The sequence below is a fragment of the Peromyscus californicus genome, unplaced genomic scaffold (assembly GCF_007827085.1).
Source record: "Peromyscus californicus insignis strain IS unplaced genomic scaffold, ASM782708v3 Scaffold_3__1_contigs__length_106647218, whole genome shotgun sequence".
NCBI classification, from domain to species: Eukaryota; Metazoa; Chordata; class Mammalia; order Rodentia; family Cricetidae; genus Peromyscus; species Peromyscus californicus.
In genome coordinates, this window is record NW_026294551.1 from 50,575,617 (window position 1) to 50,594,632 (window position 19,016).

Consider the following 19,016-nt stretch of genomic DNA (forward strand, 5'->3'; position numbering starts at 1 on the left):
GCTGAGGTGGTGGTGGTGCTGGAGGTACATAAGACAGCCAGTGATCTGGAAGAGGAGGGGGCAAAGGTCAGGAAAGCCTCGAATATGGAGTGAAGACCCTAAGGAGGAGGAGACAAGATCCTGCAGAAGAAAGGGAACTCCAAGGACATGAGAGAGATTAAGGAGGCTTTTCCTTGTCAGAGAAAAGGAGAGACCCAGAGGGAGGGGAGGGGACAGATACTAGGGTGCAGTAGAACAGGGCGGGAGAGCACAGGGAGTCTGAGAGAGACAGAGGCAAGTTCACGGACCACAGGAGGTACAGGCTCATGGGAAGAGAACCCCAGAGAGCCCATCTTCAGGGGCTGGGGACTGCAAACCAGGCAGGAGGGATCGTGCTGAGTTTGTGAGAGAAAGAGGTATCTGACAGAAAACCAGACGAGAGACCAAAGACCAAGGGAGTTGAGCCACACAGGGAAGGAGGGAGAGAGAGACAGAGAGGAACAGCCGGTTGCACAGAAGTCAGCATGTTGGGAGCTCCAGAGCCCTGGCTGACCCCAAGGGCACTGACAGCCTCACATACAGCCCTGGGATGGAACCCCCAGCATCGTAGGAAACACTAACTAGCATGTACTGAGCACCTACCTGGCACTGGACCTGGCACTCTGCTCTCTGGTCTTCCCACATCGGAGTTCTTTATGGTGGTGTCCTTCACATCACTGGCTTCCTGTGGGACAGAGGTCACATCCTACACACACAGTGTATGCTTAGGAGTCTGTTTGCTGTGGGATGGTTGTTGCAGTGGGCAAAGGAATACCTGCTTACTTGGGTAACGAACTGAGCCAAGAGACGGAATTAAGGCATGTGCCACTCTGCCTGGCTTTAACCTCTTTGTGGTTTGGCCTTCTCAAGGATAATGCCACCTTACATTTTTGCACAGGGTTTTAGCTTGTGTAGTTCTTTCAAGTTTATTATTTATCCCTGAGTTGGAGAGCTACAGGTTTTATTGCCATTTGAGGGACAAGAAAACAGAAACACCAGTGTGTGTGTGTGTGTGTGTGTGTGTGTGTGTGTGTGTGTGTGTGTGTGTGTGTGTGTGCAGAAACAATCTGCACCAGAAGCTTGTACAATCTGCACCAGAAGCTGTATCAGAGCTCTGCCCAGAATTAGATGCCACTTACAGGTATGAACTTGTCCCCAGAAGGAGCACACCTGACTGAGGAAGCTGTCCAGGTGTGAGGGGCCAATCAGTGTAGGATATACAGGACAGGGTTTTGGGAGGGTAGAATGTCAGGGCAGGGCTTTCTTTACCCTTTTTTGTGAGTCAGGTTCTCACTATGTAGCCTAGGTTGGCCTCAAACTTAATGATCCTCCGGCCACAGCCTCCCAAGTGCTGGAATTACAGATGCATGCCACAATGGCAGGCTTAGGGACATCTGTGTTTACCCCAATGCCCAGTGTATCTGGTTTTGAATCCAGGTGCTAGGCAGAACTCTTGAGGAAGGATTATTCAAATTCTGTTTGCTTCGGTTTCCTTGTCTACAAAATAAAGATAGTAATCATTGTTTCTTGTTGTTGTTGTTGTGTGTGTGTGGATGTTGTGCTGTGTTTGTGAGGTGCATATACTTGTTATTGTGGGTTTGTTCATGTGTATGTGCATGTGGAGACCAGAGGCTGATGTTAGGTATCTTATTTGATGACTCCCCATCTTTACTTTTTGAGACAGGGTCTGTCGCTATACCTGAAACTCGATTTGGCAAGGCTGTCTCGTTCAGCAGATTCAGGACCCACTGTCTCTGTCCCGTAACTTCCAGCACTGGGGTTACAGGCATGTGATGCTCTCCTTCTTCCTCTTCCTGTTCTTCTTCTTCTTCTTCTTTTTTTTTTTTTTTTTTGGTTTTTCGAGACAGAGTTTCTCTGTATAGTGTTGCACCTTTCCTGGAGCTCACTCTGTAGCCCAGGCTGGCCTTGAACTCACAGAGATCCTCCTGCCTCTGCCTCCCAAGTCCTCCTCCTCTTCTTCTCTTCTTCTTCATCTTCCTCCTCTTCCTCTTCTTCTTCCTCTTCTTCTCTTCTCTCTTCCTCCTCCTCCTCCTCCTCCTCCTCCTCCTTCCTGTAGGTTATGGTAATCTGAACTCAAGTCTGCATGCTTGTGTAGCAGGACTTTACTGACAGAGCCATTCCTAGCCCCATTATTAGTCCCATTTTTATGAGAATTGAATTAGTTGTCTTTTTGCTTTTGCTTTACGTGGTTTGAGATAGGGTCTTATGGAGTCCAGGCTGGTCTTGAATTCACTATGTAACCAAAGCTGCCTTGAACTTCTGAATGCTAGGATTGCAGACATGCACCACCACATTCTAGCTTATGTATTAATATTTGTAAATCATGGATACCAATATCACTAGTAAAAGTTTCATAAGGACTGTTAAGTCAATCAAATAAATAACACAATAAGGCAGGAGGCGTTTTTCAGAGATGAGAGCTGGATCACTGAGTGCTAGCGCGAGTCAGAACGCTGGACAGCTCCCAAACCTTTCAGTTCACCATATTGGTTGCTGGAGAAACCCTCTGCCAGAAACACAGATATCAGCTTTTAGTCTTCATTATCCTGAACCCGGGGCTTCTCCTCAACACCCTTGCTGTCTGTGATGTGAAGGAAGCCACAGAGCCCTTCACCACGAGGGCTCTTGGGGTGGGTGGTGGCAGTGAGAAGTGTGTGTGTGTTCCCACAGGTGTGCTCTTATAGAAGCATTCCTTCTCATGAGGGACTGTGTCACATGTGTAGTGTTGGAGATGGGGGGCCCAGAAGCTTGTGTATGGTGTGGACAGGGTATATGGCACCACTGATTCTTCCCAGAATAATCATTAAGGACAGAGGCAGGACTAGGGAGAGTTGAGCAGGGGAATGGAAACATTAAAAGGTTCCTGCAGTTGAGATGGGAGCCAAGGTCTCCATACAGCTCATGCGGCTTAGAACCAGGAGACTTTCCATACTCTTACCTCAGAGCCGCTCCAGCACCCCTCCACCTCCAACCAGCCTAAGCCCTGCTGATGAATGACTTGTCAGGAGAAGAAATGAGCATAATGGCTCTTATCTCTGGGCCCCCTCTGTGCGCCAAGGCTCTGAAACCCTTCACCTCATCTGGTCCTCCCCAGAACTCTGTGAGTTGGACATTGCCTGTCTCATTTTACTCATGGGAAAATGGAGGTTCGTAGAAGTCCAGTCACATTCCTGAAGAAAAACTACGGACAAATAATGAGTTTTTTGGTCCTTTCTTTCCAAGAAATGCCAGTCTCAGTGCTAGGAGTGGATGACTGCCTCATTGTCACTTTCATTGGCTATAGCACATAGGACCCTGGTGAGTCACAGCGTCAGGCATGGTCGCAGTGACAAATTCTTCAATAGTTTAGTCCTGCTAGAGAAGATACTTTCAGTAGCTGAAGTCTTGGGTGGAGGATGAAGCTCAATGGTAGAACACTTGTCTGGCATGTGCAAGGCCCTGGGTTCCATCTCTAGCACTGCAAAAAAAAAAATGTTCAAGTCCATTTCAACTTATGGGTGAAATGAGAACTCCCCCAGACACCAGTTCTGATGAGGACCTCCTATACCCAACCCTGTCTGCTAACATCCATCTCTCCCCTTCCCTCAGAGGAGGTGGCTGAAGGGAAGAATGCCATCCTTATTGGAATGAGCCAGTGGAGCTCCAACGACCTGGTGGAGCAGATTGAGACCATGGGGAAGCTGGATGAACATCAAGGTGAGCCTCTGCCTCTCCCAAAGCCTGGCTGTGCATGTGTGTGTGTTACAGGGTGGGGGTGGCGGCTGCCCATTGTGCCTGGGAACTATAGGACTCTCTGAGGGGCCATCTGTGGGGCTGCCTGGGACAAAACAACTCCAGGGCATTTCAACAGGATACTTCTTTTTTTTTTCATAGAGTGGCACTCAGGGGCCATGGGTGATTAAGGGCAAACTAGGTCAAACTGTTAGAGTTTTAGGTCTATGAGGTTGAGATCTTTTAGATAAGATAGGCTCCCAAGAACTAACCCACTCACAAGATCTTCATGAATCCCTTCCCAAGGTGGTCACAGCTCAATCACTTCCTACCAGACTCCATCTTTAAGAGGCTCCACTGTCTCCATGCTATTACACTTGGGACTATGCTCCCATCATATGAACCTTTGGGAACAGACACATCCAATCGCTAACATTCATATCATTTTCCCAATCCTTTCTTGGCCTTGACACTAGACAGTTTTAGACTGGGCAAGCCAGAGTTGCTAAGTAGCCATAGCCATCCTATCAGGAGCTGTCCAGAGAAGGTGGTGTTGGCCCAGCCCAAGAAAATGGCCATCTTGCCCCAGTACTCACTCCTTTTCTTATCCCACATCTCTTCTACTTTGGGTCAGAGCTTTTTCCATGTAGAAGTACCTATCCTGAAAGATGAGCAGGCTCAAGCTACTGTTTTCATGAATGAATGAAGAAGCTATGAGAAGCTCGGTCCCTGCCTTATTTAAGGTCCTTCTAGGCTGGGACACCGTCTCTAAATTGGCCTTAGGGGCCAGATGAAGACTGGATCCTTCCTTGAATGTGAAAGTAGTCTAGGGACTTGCTCCTACTGGTGTGGGAGACAGTGCTCCAGCCATGTATTTTCAGATGGGTCCTCAGTCTGCTCTTTGCTTTGCCCCAGGAGCTCAGAAGGAATCCAGAATGGGTCACCTATTCTGGATCCCCCTCTCCAGCCCTGCGTGGTAGCCACAAAAGAGACAAACCCAGGTTTGTGCTCATCACTCAGTTGGCCTTCCCTCCCCACTTCCACCCCCACCTGTCTGCTAAGGCTTGTGTGACTCAGACCCAGTGTGAGCTCAGCAGGGGGTGAGGGAGAGGCAGTGTGAACTGTGAGGGTGGGAGGGTGGTGGAGGGAGAAGTGGATGGGAGAAGGAAGCAGAAGGGAGGTTCATGGGTCAGGCAGAGCCTCTGAAGTGTAAGGTCTTCACAGGAGCCTCAGGCCTGCCACATCCCAGTACCTCTCCCAGTCCGGGTTTCTTCAGCTGCAGTGTGGGGGGAATGAGTAATAAGGGTGTGAGAATTATGAGATAATACTTGCAAAAATGCACGCAGGTCATGATGATGGAGTGAGCAATCTTGTACTTCACCAGTATCTTGCTGCCTGCTCCAAGCTTTCTATCCTTCCACTCACATGTCATCCCAGGGACCCCTTACATGGTAGAGCCTGGCTGATCACCCTACCTCCATCAAGACCTCCTAGGAGCTCCAGACTCCTGCTTGTTGGTAGCATCCTGTCTGCATGACTAAAAGACCCCTCATGCTCTGCAACTTCTGAATGCCGCTGACCTTCCTCCGCCCCTTGAATGATCTTTTGCATTCCATCTCTTCTGTCCATCACCATTTCTATCATGCCATGCAGGCACTTCTTGGCCGTCCTAATGTCCAGACTTTGAGGGTGCTGACTCTGGGGAGAGTGTACCTGTGCTCCTGGGTTACACTTCTTCTTTTTTGTTTTTTTAAATACGTCTTGGTCAGCCGGTTGTCTGTTCTGTGGATTTCTTTATGTCCTAGATCATGCACATGTCCCCAGAGAGACTGGTTTTTCATGCTTTCTCTCTTTTTCTTTTTTTTTTTAAGACAGGGTTTCTCTATGTGGTCCTTGCTCTCCTGGGACTCATTCTGTAGACCAGGTTGTCTCAAACTCACAGATATCTGCCTGCCTCTGCCTCCTGAGTGCTGGGATTAAAGGCGTGTGCCACCATATCTAGCTGGTCTTGTTTTTCTTTCTCTGAACTGGAGGGTTTCACTCACCTTGAATATTTTTATGCTAAATTTACAGTTCATGGTTTCTATTCCCCATGGGTGATATAAATTTAGACCCCACACCCATAAGTGGCACAGGCATAGGGTGTTAATTACTCATGTGTGACTTTTTCTTTCTCACTGTCTGTGAATGGTTTTTTTGCTGCTGCCCCAAAGGAATGGTGTCTGAGCATGTGTGTATGTGTATGTGAGTTTGTGTATATGTATGTTTTATGCGTACATGTTTGTGTTTATGTGTATGCTTATGTTGTGTACATTTGCATATGTGTATGTTTAAGTGTTTGTACATATATTTGTATGTGTGTATTGTATATATATATGTATATGTGTGTTTAAGTATTTGTGTGTATATGTGCATTTATGTATATATGTGTTTGTATGTGTATATGTGTGTGTGTTTGTATGTATGTGTGTGTATGTGGGTGTGCGTGGATATGTGTGAGCGTTCCTTTATGGATGTCATATCCCTTAAAGGATCCACTTTAGCTCCTCATCATCCACAGACTGGGGTCAGTTCTGGAGTTGGCAGTTTGTCCTCAGCCGTGAGCCCGGTAGCCTCCATGCATGGGATTCCAGGATCCCGGGTCTTCTCTGAGCAGCTGTGTCTTCCTCTCTAGCGCACTTCTGCTTTTGCTTCTGTCCTCTGCTGTCATCACTCTTTGTTGTGGGCCTGGCTGCATAGTCACGCTTTAGGGGATGTGCATTTCCCTAAAAGGAGACCCTTCAGTGCTAGCCCTGCGCACTTACTTTAGTTATTATTATCTGACCATTGTTTGTCCTACTTTTACTTAGCATTTTTTTTCTAAGAGATTTATTTATTTATTATGTATACAACATTCTGCCTCCATGTATGCCTGCACGCCAGGAGAGGGCACCAGATCTCATTATAGATGGCTGTGAACCATCATGGGGTTGCTGGGAATTGAACTCAGGACCTCTGGAAGAACAGCCAGTGTTCTTAACCTCTGAGCCATCTCTCCAGCCCTACTTAGCATTTTTTATTGTAGTAAAATCCACATAACATAAAATATAGCTTAAGGCACATTGCTGTCAGGCTGTCATCATGCATCTTTAGAACTCTGTTATCATTCCAGACTGACACATTGTATTGAGCACCAATCCTTACCCCTCAGCCCCTAATAGCAGGCTGCTTTCCATCTCTTCTGCAGGTCACTCAGAAGTAAGATCATACAGTGTTTGTCCTTTTGTGTCTGGCTTTTTTTCATTAGCATAATGTTTTTGAGCTTCATGCATGTTGTAGCATGAGTCAGGACTTTATTCCATTTTGTGGCCGAACAATTTGCTGTTGTATATACCCATTGTGTTTATCCATTCATCTGTTGATGGTATTCAGGTTGTTTCCATTTTTACCTATTGTGACTAATGCAGCTGTGAACATTAGTGTACAAATATCCACCTTCTTTTTGAATATATTCTGGTTGGAAGAAAATCAAACATTAAAAACAAACCAGTCTTCCTTCCTGGTCCCTTCCACCGCAGACCTCCTTGTACATCTTTCCAGCGTGCATAGTTCAGTGGCTCAAATTAGTCTTTTGTGTTGCAAATCACCTTTTAAAAAAACTTAGCAGTGGCCTTGAAGAGCTTTTTATATGGGAAACAGATTCATCCCATTCTTTTTACCTGCACTCTTGCACAACAGAGGCACCATCATTTACATAAACATTCTGCAGTGACAGACATTTTTTTTGTTATTAAAAGAATACTTAAAAATTTCTTTTATTTTTTAAAATTATGTATACTTGTGTATGTCTGTGTGTGGTTAGAGGCACATGAGTGTAAGTGCCCACAGAGACCAGAAGAGGGCATCAGGTCTCCTGGAGCTACAGGTGGTTGTGAGCTGCCTGACATGGGTGCTGGGAACCAACCTTAGGTCCCCTGCAAGAGCAGTGTGCACTCTCAGCTGCTGAGCTCTCTCACGAGCCCCTCTTTATTATTATTATTATTATTATTATTATTATTATTATTATTAATGTTAAAACAGCGCCTGGTTATCCTGGAACTCATTATATAGACTAGGTTGGCCTTGAATTCACATAGATTGGCCTGCCTCTGCCTCCAGAGTACCTGGTTTTCTTAAACACATTTTTTGTCCATCTTCTATTGGAATATTTGTCTTTTGCTTATATTTATAAGGAAGTCTTTACATATTCTGGATGTAACTTATTTTCTATTATTGAATTAGTTACTTTTCTCGTGACTGTGACTCAAGGCCTGACAGGAAGAACTTCAAGGAGGAAAGAGTTATTTTGTCTCAAGGGATACAATCTATCATGTCTGAGAAGGGACCCGGTCTTCCTGGATCAAGAAACAAGAGAAAGGAACATGCCTGAACTCAGCTGGCTTTTCCCTCTCCTTTCCTTTTTTCTTTTTGTTAAACAGGTGTCTATGTGTGTGGTATGTGTGCCTGTGTGTCTGCATGTTTATATGTGTGTGTGTGTGTGTGTGTGTGTGTGTGTGCCCAGAGTTGGACATTAGGTTCCTTTCTCAATTGTTTTCTACCTTATATATTGAGGCAGGGTTTCTTGGAGTTTGTTTACTCATCTGGTTAGTCTGGCTAGCTAGCTTGCTAGGGGCTGATATCACAGGCAGGCTGCCACACCCACCCACATTTATGTGAGTGCTGAGGATCTGAACTCAGGTGCTCACACTTGTGTAGCTAATGAGTGCTTTGAGCCATCACCCCAGCCTCCCCTTTGTTCCTGTTCATTCAGCCCCAGCCCGTGGGATAGTGTTGCCCACATTCGGCGTGGGTCTTCCTCCTCCAGTTAATCCTCTCTGGAAGTCTTCATAGAGACCCTTACAGATCCAAAATTGTGCATCATTAATGTCCTAGACTTTTTGTAGTGCACTAAAATTGACAATCAAAATGAGCCATCACAGCTGTGTATTTGAAATTTTGCTTCTTCGCAATCTTGTACCAGCACTAACAGTTTGTCAGCTGATTCTTTTGGGTTTTTCAATGTGCCATATCATTTAAAAATCTTAGCAGTTATATTCTTGCCAATATTTATACTACTTATTTTTCTTTTTAAATTGCATCGTATAGCTATCTTAGAATTTTGCCTCCATATTTACTCCCATCTCTGTAACAGGGTAATCCACTTTAAAAAGCAATTTGTTTATTTTTATTTATGTGTATAAGTGCCTATATACATGAATTTATGTGCACCATGTGCATGCAGGTGCCTATGGAGGTCAGAAGAGGGCATCTGATTATCTAGAACTGAAGTTACAGGTTGCTGTAAACTGATATGTGGTTGCTGGGAACTGAACTCGGGTCCTTTGGAAGAGCAGCAAGTGCTCTTAATCACTGAGCCATCTCTCCAGCCCCAGTGTTCCACTTTTAATGCCAAAACCACAATTCACAATAAAAATATCGTATATATGTACAATAGGTGCCTGAAGTGTTTGGCATCCCTAGGCCAGTACCTAGCAGAAAAAATGATGGCAGGTTTTTTTTCTGATTCTGATTGCAGTGATGTTACCCATTTTACAAGTAACCATAGCCTTTACCTTATTGTTTCAGAAATGCCCACTATCAGGTTGAAAAAAAAAAACTTGCTAAAAAATTTGTCTTTTCCAGTTTCTCCTGTTAGGTATCTACTCTTCCTCATCATTTTTAAAAGATTTATTTATTTATTACAAATACAGAATAGAGTTCTGTCTGCATATATTCCTGCATGCTAGAAGAGGGCATCAGATCTCATTATAGATGGTTGTGAGCCTCCATGTGGGTGCTGGGAATTGAACTCAGGACCTCTGGAAGAGCTTCTAGTGCTCTTAACCTCTGAGCTATCTCTCTAGCCCTCTGCATCATTCTTAATTCTCTTTTGTCAAAGACTTAACAATTTTGATTAAAAACAAAAGTATTTTCTTAGTTTTATTTTTAATCAGCTCTACTGCCAATTCTGTTTTTTTCTATTTAATTTATATAAGTTGATATTGCTTTTATTTCATGACTTCCCCTCCTATTCTCCATGTGATGCAATTTAGAGAGAACAGAAGACACTCACTAGTCCTTTCTGAGGCATTGGGGAGATTACTTTTCCAGTGGGAGATTAATTTTGCAAACACCAAACTTTTGATGATTTTTTTTCCTTAAAGGGGACTCCCCAATTGTTCAAGTTTCAATCACCACAAAACATATATCCTGCCCACTGATCCATCTCACAGGATCTGAATAAGGAATCTTCCCACTCAGTCATGCCCAAGGAGTTCAAAACCTCCATTTTTTTTTGATCCAATGAGTATCCAAAATCTTGGTGTATAGATTATTTTTTATTGTTAATTTGCAATTTTCAGTACCTTGTGATTAAAATGTTTGTTTTTTTAAGTATTATTCCTTTGAAGTCCTGTCTCGTTTAATACATGTTTCCCCCCCTTTCTGAATATTCCATACAATTTTTGTGTTGTTTTTGTTTTTTGAGGCAGAGTTTCTCTGTGTAGCTCTAGCTGTTCTGGAACTTGCTCTGTAGACCATGCTGATCTCACAGAGACCCATCTGCCTCTGCTTCCCTAGTGCTGGGATTAAAGATGTGTTCACCATGCAAGGCTTCCATCCATGTTTTTAAAAGTAAATTCCTCTGCTTGTAGGTTGTATTTTCTCTCCACCTATTAGGTTAAACATATTAACCAGTAAAGCTTTCTCCCTTTAACGTTTTAAATGCCTTTGATTGGCATAACCAAATTTCTTACACATCCTTTTTCTGTATTTCTAAAAACTTACATTTTTAAACATTTGTTTGTATGTGTGCATGTGTGCAGACCAGGAGACAGTTTCTGAGAGTCTGGTCTTTTCTTCTACCATATCGGTTCTGGGGATCAAACACAGGTCAGGCTTGGTAGCAAGCAGCTTTACCCACTGAGCCAACTGGCCTGTCCCACAATCCTGGTGTTTCTAAACATGCCTTTGTTTTGCCTTTGAATGCAATGTCACTTACATCCAGGCGATCTTTGTCAGTGGCTTTCTTGCATGTAGTATCTCTGGTGAGCAGTTGGAGGTAAATGTAATCCTCATCCCTGTGTGGATAACCTGGCGTTTCTGTCCCTGAAGCTGTCAACGCTCCAGGGTTTCCCTCTTTGCATTCTGCTTGTACTTTCTGAGAGAGATTTCACTGGCATTGTTTGTGCGATGGCACGTGGATCATTGCTGGGAAGTTTCCTTTTCATTGTTCCTTCAATTCAAGTACATTTTTTCCTCTTTGTCCTTCCAATGCTTATGCTAGACCGATGCAGGAATTTTTGTAGTTGCGCTTCAACTTGTCCTTATCCCCTGCACCATGACAATTTTTTTTTTTTTTTTTTTTTTTTTTTTTTTTTTTTTTTTGACGGAGTCTCACTATGTAGCTCTGACTGTCCTGTAACTCACTCTGTAGACCAGGCTGGTCTCAAAATCACAGATATGCCTGCCTGTGCCTCCCAAGTGCTGGGATTAAATGGATATGCCACTACATCTGGCTAACTTGTCTGTATTCTCATTTCTTGGTTCTGTTTGAGTTCTGGATGGTTTTCCTCAGCTCTCAACAGCAGCTTGTCCATTTTCTCCTCCTCAGCGCTTTCTGTCGGCATCTGTGGAGCTGGTTTTGCTCCCAGCAATCATCTTTCCACTTTCTTATGTTCTCATCCGTTTTTGGTTTTTGCCTAACAACCTGGCATTGAGTCATCGAGACCACAGGCTCATTCTATGTTTTCTGAAGTTCCCTTTGCCTGCTCTATTAAATTTCAGATTTTTCTGTTGATTGGGGATGGGTGAGAACAAACCACACACTTGAGGCATGATTAATTAGCCACGGATTAAAAGTGAGATTACTGCACAGGGTAGTGGCTATCTGATTCCATTATCTCAGGACCATGCAGCTGCTGTGAACACTGTCCAAGTGAAATACCTCTTGCCAAATTCTATTTTTAAGCCAGGGTATAATTCATATGCCATAGAATTCACTCTTTCAAAGTGTTCACCATGGTGGTTTTTGTATGTCTGTGCATAGCCATCACTGTTACCTAGTTCCAGAACATTCATTGTTCCCCCCAAAGAAACCCCATTCCGCTCAGCAATCACACCTATCCTTGTCAGTGGAATCGAGCAGATGCGGCTCTTTGTGTCTGACTTCTGTCCTTCGTCATCACTTTCTGAGCCTCTCCTATATTGTAGCACATATCAGTACTCCATTGCATCTTATGGTTCCATGTTACTCCGTGGTGCAGGCATGCCACATTCTGCTTATCCATTTATCAGTTGATAGGCATTTTTTTCACTTTTTGGCTATTGTGAATCACAGTCTCTCTGTCTCTGTCTTTGTGTGTGTGTGTGTGTGTGTGTGTGTGTGTGTGTGTGTGTCCACGTGCAATCAACTCTCCTGATACATACCGAAGAGTTAGACTTTTTGTACAACATGGCAATTTTGTTTAACTTTTTGAAGAACTGCCAGAGTCTTCCGAAGTGGCCGCCCATTTCACATTCCCTCTGGTGACATGAAAGGGCCCTGGGTCTCCAGATCGTCATTGATGCTCCATGCTCATATCCTCTGCTTTTTAGGTTATTGCCTCCTAGTGAGTGCTTTGAATTTTCATTTCCCTCATGACTACTTATGTTAGCATTTTTCATGTGGTTAATGGTCATTTGCTTTTTTTTTTTTTTTTTAACTTTCTTCTCAAACCCTTTGCCTTTATTCTGTTGAGCTGTAAGCGCTTCTGATGTACCCCCAACACTGGCATGTTGCCTGATACAAGAGTTACAAATACTTTCCCTGTCTTGCTAGTTGTTGTTTCATTTCCTCCACAGTGTCTTTGGAAGCACAAAGACTTACAATGTTCTTGAAGCCCAAATAACCCTCTTTCATTGTCTGTGCTTTTGGTACCATACCCAAGAAACTATTACCTAACCCAAGAGCCCAAAGATTTATATGTTTTAAGGATTTTATAGTTTTAGCTCTTATATTTAGGGTTTTAAAAAATTAATGTACTTGGAGTTTGTTTTGTGTATGATATGGGGTAGGGATTCAACTTTATTCTTAACTGTTTTTCATTTTTAAAGTTTTATGTGTATCTGTGCATGGCTCTGGGTGAAGGAGCCTAAGGCGTCAGATCCCCTGGAGGTGAAATTGCAGGTGCTTGTGAGCTGTCTGGGACGGGTGTTGGCACCCAAACTCAGGTCCTCTGCAAGAGCAGCAAGCTCTCTTAACCACTGAGCCATCTCTCCAGCCCCTCAGCTATATTCTTTTTGCACATAGGTAACCAGTTGTCCCAGCACCATGTGCTGAAAAGATTTTTGTCCTTATTGACTTGCATGGGCATCTTTGTCAATGTCAGCTGGTCATAGGCATATGGATTTATTTCTAGGTGTTCCATCTTACTGTGCTTATAGGTGTGTGCCAGGGAGTCCTGTATCTTTACAGTAAGTTTGAAATCAGATGTGGAACACCAACAACCTTGTTTTTCTGTTGCAAGTTATCTCTGGCTACTCTGTATTCCTATATGAAATTTAGGGTCAGATTGCTCATTTCTGCAAAGGGACCAGCTGGGACTGTGCTGGCGCTGGAGGTCTTACCTTCATGGCATTATCAGTCCTAACACATCAGTATGGAATGTCTTTACATTTACCTAGGTCTTCTTCAACTTATTTATTTCTTTAAAACTAATGTGTGCATGTGCATGTGTGTCTGTGAGAGTGTGGTATATGCCCATGTATATGCACAGAGGCTAGCAGAGGATGTCAGGGGTCCTATTCCCTTGAGACAGAGTCTCTCTCTAAACCTGGAGCTAAGCTGGTTGCCTGCAAACCCAGCATTCCTTTTATCTTTGCCTCCTGCAGCACACATGGCCACACTCTGCTTTTCACACGTGCGCTAGGATTCAAAATCTGATCCTTGCACTTGCACAGCAAAGGCTCTTACCTCCTGAGCCATCTCTCCAGCTCCACCTCTTTAATTTCTTTCAGCAATGTTTTATAGTTTTCAATGAGCAAGTCTGAGCACTTGGCTTTATTAAATTCACTCCTCAATATTTTCTTTTATTGTAACTGGAATTGTTCCTCAATTTCATTTTCAGACCGTTCATTGCAAATATGTGGCAATGCAACTGACCCTGTATGTTGATCCTGTATCCTGAAACCTGATAGATTCTTTTATGTGTGTGTGTGTGTGTGTGTGTGTGTGTGTGTGTGTGTGTGTGTGTGTGTAAGAGCTGAAGGAGTCCTTAGGATTTCCTATATATGAGATCATGTCACCTACAAATAGAGGTAGTCAAGAGAATAATGAGAATAATTATTATTCTCTAGAGAATAATGTTGGATAGAAGTGGGAAGAACAGAGTCTTGTCTTATTCCTGACCACTTGGGGGTGTTTACAATCTCTTACCATGACATATATTCATTGCAGCGATTGATTGATTGATTTTTATGTGAATGGGTGTTTTGTGGCATGTATGTCTTTGTACCACATTCATGTCTGGTGCCTGCAGAGGTCAGAAGAGGGGGCTAGATCACCTGGAACTGGAGTTATGAATCATTTTGAATCTTTGTGTGGGTTCTGGGCATTGAACCCAGGTCCTCTGCAAGAGCAACATGTGCTCTTAACTGATGAGCCATCTCTTTGGGGTTTTTGAATGTGCCCCTCCTCATCTGGCTGAGAAAGTTCCCTCACATTCCTAGCTTGTTGGGGATTATTAGTATTTGAAGGTATCGAGTCTTGCCAAATGCTTGTTTATGCTCATCTGTTGAGATGCTTATGTGTTTTTTGTCCTTTGTTCTGTCTCTTTGGTATATTTGATTTTTATACATTGAGTAACCTTTTGAGGCTCTTGACCGGTTCTGCCATATTGCTATCCTTTTATGCTCAGGGTTCATATCTTCCAGAATCATTTACACTAATAGTCCATGAGCTATCCCTTAAGAGCCATCTATGATCAGGGTTCTTTTCATTTCTAAACAATCACATCATCACTGCTGGGAAAGAAGCAGTCAGTGTTTAGGTATCCCTGATAAATTTCCCTGCCCCCATCTCTGCAAAGAGCACTGCTCCCCAGCTGTTCACTCACAACTTTGGTTTATGTCCCTGCATCTAGACACATGGTTTCCAAAGAGTTGTCTCTGGGCCAATGGCATTACCATCACTCGGGGACTTGTCAGAAATGTGAGGGAGGGAGTCCCACCCGACAGTACAGAGCCAGTCCAATTCTAGAAGCGTTTAGGCGCTGATTTAACTAGTCCTCTAAGGGACTCTGCTGCATATTCAAACTTAAGAGTGATTAAGGATTATGATGCTGAGCTGGTTCTGGGGCTGCACAGTCCCGTTTCCCTCTACTCGCCGTGTTCCAGTTGTTGAGTTTGCTATCTTTTTTGCACAGCTTTGGCTTTCCTTTCATGTTTAGCAACATTTGGCTTTGTGTTCCACTTTGTTTGTAGCTGCCTGTTAGCAGAGCTCTGAGTGATGGGAACTGTCTGTTTAGCACAACCTGCTGCCGTGTGATTATTAGGGAGGGCTAGGAATCTCTACGGGGTGAGTAGAACGGCTCCCGATTTATCCCTCCTGCGTATTTCCATCTTCTCAGGTGTCCTCTCCCTCACATGTCCACCTTTTCTCACATAGAGGGACAGGTGTCTTTGCTTGGCACACGCAGGGCTCAGGGCAGGCTCGTTGCACTGCCTCATCCACTGTGGATGCCCAACTTCTTGCAGAATTTAGGGGCTCTGGCGCTTCCTCCTGAGCTTGCTGTGTTCTCTGAGCTTCCTCCACATGCCCCAGACCTTCCCCTGCAGAGCTGAGCTTAGGCCTGTCTCTCTGCTGAGCTGGCTTTCTGGGCATTTGGCTCCATACTGAGAAGGGTCCACAGTCCATGTTATGCTCTCCTGTCCTTAATGGTTTTGAATAAGGGGATTTAAGCTTCCATTTTGCCCTGGGTCCTGCCAATTCTGTAGCCATTCCAAGATCTGTCCTTCAGTACTCTCTGCCTTCTTTATTTATTTATTTATTTATTTATTTATTTGGGGGTGCTTATGCACATTTTTGGTTTTAAGAAGACATTCCTTCTTATTTTCCTTTGCTGCTGGAGAGTCAGATGGAAATAATTTGTGTTCTTTGTAGAGGTTTGGGCAGAGGAAAAAGTCTGGGTCGTGCAATCAACTTACTGTCTTCACTCTCGACCTCTGTGATGTTCCTAAAATAGGAGAGCAGGACCATTGTGCTGAGGTGGTAGTGGGAACTGAGTCATTGCTACCTGCAGAATGAAACAGAAAGCCCCCATCCTGGCATGCATGACCATCCCTGTTCCCCACAATTGTCATCTCCCAGGGCTAGTGAGTTCTCTGTTACTACAGGAATTAAGCATCCTTGAGCAGCTATTGTAAAAGACATTAAAAGAGGGGCATCAAACTGTTGCTAAGGCCTGAGATATCAGGATCACCTCTGATGGTCTAGGCATTCCTCCCTTCCTCCTCCAATCACTCTGTGTTTCTAGTTCAGTGGAGAAGGTTGGCGTAAGCTTGTTGAAGCTCAGATCCCCTTGGAGCACCTCCACCGTCATCCTTCCCCACTTCATCTCTAGTTCGTACTGTCCTGGGCTTTTCCTCCAGGAAGCTGCCCTGAGATCCCAGCCTTGCCCTGTCTGCCCTGCCCAGTACAGCTTACCTGCCCTTCCCTTGCCCATCTAAGCACATTTGTGTCTCTCTGGGTTTACACTTTCCTTCCACAGTCTGACTTAGAAGTCCCTCTTGACCCCAAAGCAGAGTAAGCCATGTGTCCTCACACAGCCACACATGCCCTCACTCAGTCACACGTTACTGTACGGCAGACTCTGTGCTGATCAGTGTAGATCATTTGGGAAGGGCCTCAGGTTTGATTGATTTCCCATCTGCCAGCCCACTTGGAGCTGTTACAGGTCACTTATTAGAGAACCAGTTGCTCTAATAAGATGGGGTGAAATAAAGAGAGAGCTAAAAGGACACGGAGCTGAGAGTCCAGGGGCTAAGGAGCTGTTCTGGGGCCAGGATAGACCAAGGAGGGCAGAACAGGCAAAGGGAACAAGTGTAAAGCGAGGAGAAAGGTCTGAGATGCAGAGGGGTTTGGGAAGTATGTGGAGTTCATCTTATTTTTCTTTCCTACTTTTTTTTTTTGGAGGGGTGATAGGGTCTCCCTAGGTAGTGCAGCCTAGTTGTGAGCTGGAGACACTTCTGCCTGGGTGTCTTGCTTGCTGAGATTACAGTGGTGTACCACCATGCCTGGCCTACAAAGTTCATTCTCACTGAAGTTGAGGTGTTAGACATTAGATGGGGAATAAAAAGGAATGGGAGAGTCTTGGGGAGGAGGCAGGGAAAGAAAGCTGAAGCCGAAGGTCCTGTAGGTAGGCTGAGGAATAGGGGCTTCCTTGAGAATGTCCCTGGTTCTGTGAAATGTTTTAAGCAGGGTAGTGATGAGCTAATTCTGAAAAGCAATGTGGAGGACCAAAGGCACACCCCAGGACCTAGTCACTGGGAGCTAGGGATTGGGGGTAATGAACTACGACCTGCAGCTGAGCAGTGCTCAGCATTTGGGGAATAGCTTGTTTAGGAGGGGCAGGTCGGTCTTTTCTCACCAGCCTCCTTGGTGAACTGAACTAACAGCTGGCCGGAGCCTGTTAGGGCTTCGAAGGCCCAGGAACAGGAGGGTATAGGGTAAATAGGAGTTTTAGCATCCCGTGCCCTGGAAGAACAGATCGAAAATTCCCAGATCCTTCTCTAGGGTCTGAAATCCTCCCCAGCAGCCACACAACCTCCCTTTGAGTGCAGGGGATGGTTTCTCTTGTTATGTGTGTTTGTTGAAAGAGATCGGTTCACAGTTACACATTTTGTCTCTTGGAGGGAGCTGGTGGTTTTCTGGAAGACGGGTGGGAAGAGGAAAGAGATCACTTGGGAAGTCATTAGCAAGGGTTGGAAGTGTCTCCTCTGGGGAGATGCTGTGGCCAAACTCCCCAGACTGTGTGAACTTGAGAAAGGCAAGATTTATGGGACTCCAGCTCCTGTCTCAGTCCTTAGCCTCCAATCCCTGCCCTGAGCCCTCAACCTCCAACCCCAGCCCCAAGCCCTCTCTGCATAAACTATTCGGCTTGTGAATGTTTCCTGCAGCTCCTGTGACAGGAGCAAGCTTAAGCTGAGACAAAGTGGTTGGGCCCAGGGGCCCTGGAAAGTTCCAGGCCAAGTGGGGTCTCATTTAGGCAACACTGAGCCAGCTGCACATTTGGTTAATGGCCCACGTCCTGGGAGCCTGCTAATCAGGAAACCAGGTTTCCGCAGCTTAGATGATTCCTCTGCCACCGGTGGCGGCTCTGAGGAGAGATAAAGCCAGTCTGGGATGAGCAGGCAAAAGGCCAGCCTGCCGCTGTTGCAGCCCTCCCCTGCCCCCCCCCCATATACATCATTTATAGTGTGGATGGTAGGCCCACTGTGGTGACAGTTCTGTAATCCTAGTACACTGGGTGGTGATGGGGATGGTGTGGCTGAGACAGGAGGATTTGAATTCTGAGCCAGCCTGGGCAACATAGTGAGCCCCTCTATCAAAAAACAAGGGGTCGGAGGGAGACAAGGTAGGGTAGGTGGCGAGGATAATCAGAACGCATTGTATATGTCTGTAAAATATCAAAGAACAAAATTGATAAAGAGAAAACAAAATGTCAACAACAAAAAGCAGACTCGTTCTGGCCTCCTTCCCCAGTGTCCTCATTAGTCTTACTGGGTACCTGAATCCAGCATCATTGTCTCCAGGAAACACTGGCCGGCCTCAACACCCTTTGCTGAGAGTCCCCTTTCTGCTCTCTTTCTACCCACTCTCAGCCTCTCTGCCTCAAAGACATGCTCCCCACCCCCCCCCCCCCCCCCCCCCACCACCTGAGCCCTCTCAAGAAGCTACAGCCAGGCCTGAGGAGATGGCTCAGAGGTTAAGAATGTTCGCTGCTCTTCCAGAGGACCTGGGTTCAATTCCCAGTACTTACATGGTGGCTCACAACTGTCTGGAACTTCAGTCCAAGTGGATCCGACACCCTCTTCTGGCCACTATGGGTACCAGGCATACAAGTGTTGCATAGACATACATGCAGGCAAAAATTAAAAAAATAAATAAATAAAAAAAAATAAAGAAGAAGCTACAGCCTAGAGATTACAAGAGGGAGAGGCAGGGTAATGGGAAGGAGAAGTCCTCATCATGGCCAAGTGATGGAGCTCCC

General features: G+C 45.0%; 1 protein-coding gene across 4 annotated transcripts in view; it reads left to right on the forward strand.

Annotated features, from left to right (window-relative positions):
• The window catches only part of Pitpnm3 (PITPNM family member 3), a 92,601-nt gene that overhangs the window by 23,407 nt on the left and 50,178 nt on the right, over nucleotides 1–19,016 (forward strand). For all 4 annotated transcript variants that reach the window (XM_052756252.1, XM_052756255.1, XM_052756254.1 and 1 more), the window contains one exon: nucleotides 3,628–3,735. In XM_052756252.1, the coding sequence (XP_052612212.1) occupies nucleotides 3,628–3,735 (108 nt within the window). The remainder of the gene's footprint in view (nucleotides 1–3,627; nucleotides 3,736–19,016) is intronic.